Genomic DNA, 6,000 nt, shown 5'->3' on the forward strand with positions numbered 1-6,000 from the left:
AAGAGACTACTGAGGAACTAAACAAGTCTTCTTGCAGAACCCATTCTACACACCAGTTAGTAAAAGAGTGATCACTGTTCTCATTAATACATAGGCCAATAGAAGGAATTCAGATTTTGTCATCACTAAACCGTTCTTACACTGTCCTCACAGCCTTTTGCAGCCGTGCATTGGGAATATCTTCAAACTTGCATATTTTTATTCATAGGGAGATATTCCCAATTTACAGCTGCAAGGGGCTGTGAGGACGAAATCCAATTCCCAATAAAAGAGCCAAACCACACTGCATGGGAGACGCTACAAAAAAAAAAAAAGGTGATCGAGGGTTTCCCTTCGCATACCACTGCCACAGAATGGGCAACAATTATCTACGCGGTATGATTTTTTTGCCAGTGCATCTCTCAACGGAGAATGTTATGAATCCCGTGCCAAATGAATAAATGTATACAATGTGACAAGTTTCTGATATGTCAAAAGTGTTTCCAAGTGATATTACCAAATGCACGAAGGGTAGTTAGTAGAGGACTGACCTACTTGAAGAGCGTTGCCACAACAGTGGTTAAGGCGATGTTTGGTTCAATTCTTATTTTTTATTATTTTTATTTAAGGTGAAATTCTAAAATGGACAAGAATGGGTAAAAATAGGCAGAATGAGAAAATATTGCTATTAATCAAATGCTTTTTTCCTGAAAATGAATTCTTTTTAGATGGACAAATGTCCTATGTCGCTCATTTTCATTCCTTAAAAAGGAAAAAAAAACTATTCCGGTTATCATAAACTGCCAGCCTAGGTCTCCAAATCCAGTCCAAATAAAATGCAAATGGATCAAATTGGGTCCAATCCAATTCAAATTGAATCAAACAACAAATTAACATGAGAAATCCAAAAAATATATAGAAAAACTACACCACCTGCTGCAATCCAATCTAATCCAGTTAAAATGCAAATGGATTGGATTGGGTCCAATCCAAAGTGAATGAATAAGACTAATTTCGTAAAAGCGCTTTCATAAAAGTACTTTTGTAAAAGTGCTTTCGTAAAAGTGCTTTTGTAAAAGTGTTTTCATAAAAGTACTTTTCATAAAATTACTTTTATAAAAGTGTGTTCGTGTGAAAGTATTTTATTTTCGTAAAAGTACTTTTTATAAAATTATTTTTATAAAAGTGCTTTCATAAAAGTACTTTCGTAAGTGTTTTTATGCCGGCTTCAGTTTTGATTGGTTTCAAATTGGACAAGGGTTTGGTCTCATGATTGGATTATTGGGAGTTTGGTTTAAGTCCGATTCAGACCAATAAGAATATGAACCAATTTATTTTGGATTGGCCCAATCCAATAATTATAACAGACTGTCCAAATTCGATTTGATAAATTTCGGACTAGATTGGATCCAATCCAAAACTGGTCCATTGACACCCCTACCGGAAGTCAATGTTTGTCGAGGTGAGTTTCCATGGTAGTCCACTAGTAAACATCTATAGTAGCAGTTTTGTAGGCAGAATTTTTTCAAAGAATGAAAATGAAAAAGATGGGGTATGATTATTTTTCATGCTGCAGTCTACCTCAATTTTTGTGCTATGGACTAATTTTTCATTCTAAAAAGAATGTGGCCCATTACAAGAATTTTGCAACCACACAATCTAATGTTATTCATTCTTACTCATTTCTAGGATGAACATGAGCTTTGCAAACACATGGCATCTCCCGAAGCAATTTTTTGTTCAAACTAAACCATCCTCTCTGTGTGGCATATCTTCCGAGAGGCAGGTTTGTTTAATAGAATTAATTACAGATCCTGTATAGTGTCGTTCTAACACATCATCCTTCCATTTCTAAGTACCATTATCTATTAGGTGAACGACTCTCGTACATCGGATATTTGGAGTTTGCCCCTTATCAATTGCTGAATTTAAGAAACCCGGAATGCATGGATCAAAGCATTGCCTAGTGCATACTACCCACTGTATAAATATTTATCCCATGGATATCAGTGCTAAAATAGTAAAGAGTGATAAAAATATTAAGGTCCTATTTGGTTCGTGGGAATAGGGGTATGGAATCGGAATCAGAATGGACCATTCTAATTATAACTGTTTTGTTTGGGTGGAATCGAAATGTCTTTCTCAATATTGGTGGAATGGCATTCCCCCATTTGAGGGAATGACCATTCCCTCTCCCTCCCTTGGGAATGAAATTTCATTCCAGCTAATTCTAATTCCCATTCTGATTCCTGTTTGAACCAAACAGACTATGGGTAGACCTGTTCATGGGTTAGGTGGCCCGATGGGCTGGCTCGGCCCTCGGACGGGCTTGAACAGGTATATGGGCCCGTGGGCTTAACCTCGGGCCAAAAAGCCTGACCCGCAATAAATTCGAGCCGGGCTCGGGATTTTCCAAAATAGCCCGGCCCGACCTATAATTAAACCTAAAAACCCTAGTCAAATACTCCTCTTTTTTTCACCTCTTTCCCTTATTTTTCCAGCCGAACCCTTTTTCTCCACATCCTTTTCCCCTTCTTTATATTCTTTTTTTAATGTAAATAAATTCTAATTTATATTGATTATTGAATAGGGAAAAATTCTAATTTTTTTTATTAGGTCGGGCTTCGAGCTCGGGCTCGGGCCCAAGTTGTAGGCCCGTTGGTCGGGCTGGGCTCGGGCTCGGGCTCGGGCCTAACATATTTCCATTAATGAAGAGTAAAAGCCCGGCCCGAGCCCGACCCAGCCCGGCCCATGAACAGGTCTAACTATGGAAATAAACCATTCCGATTCTGATTCCGACTACAAACCAAATGGACCCTAAGTGATTAAAAAGGGTTTGCCAAATTTGGTAGAAGGAATGACTAGCATCAATTGCAGCAACCTTCTCCTCAGATAAGCTGCTACTGGAGAGCATTGGCGCTTCTATTCCTCCAAATCCTAGTACTTTACATATAGAGGGATGTCAATGAATCGGGTTTGAATTGGACCTGTTCGAATCAAACCCAATTTGAATAGGTTAAACAGTCCAATAAGACATATTAAATTGGACCAGTCTAGACTTCATGGTCTAAAGATTTATTGGATTGAATTGGACCTGGTCCACCTGTAATGGATTTATATTGGACTGGGTTGGTTGAACCAATATCTGGTCCATTGACAGAAGATAAGAGTAGGGGTGTCAATGGACCGAGTTTATACTTAAAACCAATTTATACAGATTGGACGTCTAGTAAGACATTGAATTAGACCAGCCAAGTCCAAAATATTTAGATTGAATTGGACCTAGCCCATCTATAATAATCATATTGGAGTATTGGATCGGTTGGACCAATATCCAGTCCATTGACAGACCTACTTACATGAGAGCTGCTCTCTAAGCACCTTAAATAGAGTCAGATGGACTGAGTGAACTTATATGGACTAATTGGTGGAAGTGATTGCCTTATTGTCTGAGGACAAAGTACCGCTCGTTCCACCTAAAAGAGTGCTGAATATTTAAGCTTGCATCTGCCCTAGCCCAAACTAAAATTTTACTCACTTGAGTCGGATTATTGTATGGGTTCAACAATTTAATAGTTTTAAATGGAGCTTAATTTTTATTAATAATTTTATTTTTATTAGTCATTAATTAGACAGATTTTTATTATTTAATATTTTTTGCTAATTTTATTATTTAGTACTTTTTATTAATGATCTTATTTTAATTAGCTTTTCTTTGGCAATTTTTTAGTTGTATTATTTTGAACAGAATTCAAATATAATTTAAAAATTTGTTAATGTATTTGAAGTTTGAACGAGGTAGACCTGATTGATCGGGTTGGGTTGGGTCAAAGCATTTTTGGGTTGGGCCGGTAAAGGCTAGATGTGTCAAATGGGTAAATGGTTCAGTCACTTGGATCATCTGTTCTTTGACTTATTCAACAGTTTTATAGCAAAAATATGAGTTTAACCATCCAGTTCAAGCGGTTCATATCAACACCGGTTTGAAAATAGGGGACCTAGGGATGGCCCATGACCTGACCCAACCAACCCAACATCTCTTCGGGTCGGTTCCGGCCGGGTCGGGCCACCTTCTGATTTGGATAGATTAGGGGAGTGGTTATATTCAGTTTCCTAACAAAAAGGAAACTGAATTGATTGTGGATTGCCCACGTTTGATTTTATTTAATTTATTTAAATATTCAAAAAGAAAACTACAAAATTGTAAGGGGTTGGGGAAACAATACGAGGAGAGGGAATGAGCTGACGTGGACAACAGAGTTTTAAGCATAGAGATAAATAGATAGATAGAATTTAGAGTATCAGTTACCGTGCGAGTAGTGGAGCAACTGATGAACAGCAATTTCAAACAAAGCTTCGACGGCTTCGGTTCTCAGACCACCGGCGGCGAAAGGTCGACCGAGAATCGTCGAAAGAAGCGAACGAAACTCTGCCATGGTGGTGGCGGTGCTGGCGATCCCGGTAGCAGCATTTCTTTGAAGCACAAGCCTGTATTGAAGAAACCCGAAACCGGGGCTCCAAAGATCACCCGACCTTGTAGTGAGTGTGGCAAGCAGTTCTGGTCCTGGAAGGCTTTATTTGGGCACATGAGGTGCCACCCGGAGCGGCAGTGGCGTGGGATAAATCCGCCGCCTAACTATCGACGACCTGTGTCACCGGAAAATCGTATCGAGGAGGCCGCCGGAGCGAAACTGACCGAGGAGGAACACGAGGTCGCTTCATGCTTAGTAATGTTGGCGAATTGGCCTAATGAGCCCACTGCAATGGAGGAGGAGGAGGTGGATGTACATATACCAATACCCAGCACTGACACAATGGATATAAACCAGCGGGAAGAAACCGGAGACCCCATGTCGACGATGGGGGGATACGTTGATGGGTCTAAGACTGGTGCAGGCCCGTCGTCGGGATTAGGTTGTCGATACGAGTGTCTGAGTTGCAAGAGGGTGTTTGATTCGCACCAGGCATTAGGAGGACACAGGGCCAGCCACAAGAATGTCAAGGGGTGTTTTGCAATCGCGAGGTCCGCCGGCGAAGACGGCGAAGAGCAGCGGAGTTGTGATCACAGCAACCATGACAGAGGTGATCAGGGGCTGGGGCTGATGGAGGTGAAGGAGGGCAGAGAAGAGAAGACGGTGGTGGTTTCCGGGCACCGGTGCAGCGTTTGTTTAAGGGTGTTCTCTAGTGGTCAAGCGCTTGGTGGGCACATGAGGTGTCATTTGGAGAGAGGAGACGAACCATCTCCAAATGGGTTGAACCCTTCTACGAGTGGGGTTCTGGACTTGAATTTTCCTGCCCCAGAAGAAGAGACTGATGATAGCCACTCATCCTCCGCTTCTTCTTCTTCTCCTTCTCCTCCAGACCTTATTTTGGACCTCAGGCTCGGTATGTGAGAAACAATATTTGCACTTCATTTACTGGGCATGTTTATGGCTTTGACAGCAGCCTCATCAACTTCACTGAATTAGGACTCTTTTGTTGTTTAAGTAGTGTTACATGTTGTGTTTATTATTGTTTCTGTTCCCAAAACTGGGAAGCAAAACCATGGTTTCAATGTAACTTGATTAAACACTTCTTCATATACAAGTACTAATATAATTGATTGTTTGAGATTGGTGTATGGGTTAATTAGTTGTTACTTCTACTGATATAGCTTTATCCTTCTTTTGTGACTCAATGTTGATATCTAAAACTATCAACTTGTCCTCTATATATATAGGATAATGGAGAGCCAAATATGAATCAATATTACAAATTACAAACAGTAATGCAACCAAACCACTTCAGGTTTCTCATTTCGAGTTAATTAATTAATGCTCTGATGTGATAATGGACACTTTAGTTAGCTGCTACATAGATGCATTGGAATGGTGAGGTGAAAGAAATTAAATAAAAGTGAAATGACTCAATTTTATGAGAACGGGCTTTATAATTAAGAGATGTTCATTCATGGAAAGAATGCATGTAATATCATATATCATTGAAAAGTTTGTAAGTGTAATAGATTAGCAATGCGTTCCT

At 39.9% G+C, this 6,000-nt stretch overlaps 1 protein-coding gene across 1 annotated transcript; it reads left to right on the forward strand.

Moving 5' to 3' along the window:
- Positions 1-4,210: 4,210 nt before the first annotated feature.
- LOC104587131 (zinc finger protein ZAT3-like) lies at positions 4,211-5,498 on the forward strand. The gene has a single exon (XM_088889167.1). It carries the CDS (start codon positions 4,311-4,313, stop codon positions 5,370-5,372), a length of 1,062 nt encoding a protein of 353 aa, XP_088745293.1. The 5' UTR covers positions 4,211-4,310; the 3' UTR covers positions 5,373-5,498.
- Positions 5,499-6,000: the final 502 nt, after the last annotated feature.

The sequence above is a fragment of the Nelumbo nucifera genome, chromosome 6 (genome assembly GCF_055504915.1).
Source record: "Nelumbo nucifera cultivar China Antique chromosome 6, China Antique-T2T, whole genome shotgun sequence".
NCBI classification, from domain to species: Eukaryota; Viridiplantae; Streptophyta; class Magnoliopsida; order Proteales; family Nelumbonaceae; genus Nelumbo; species Nelumbo nucifera.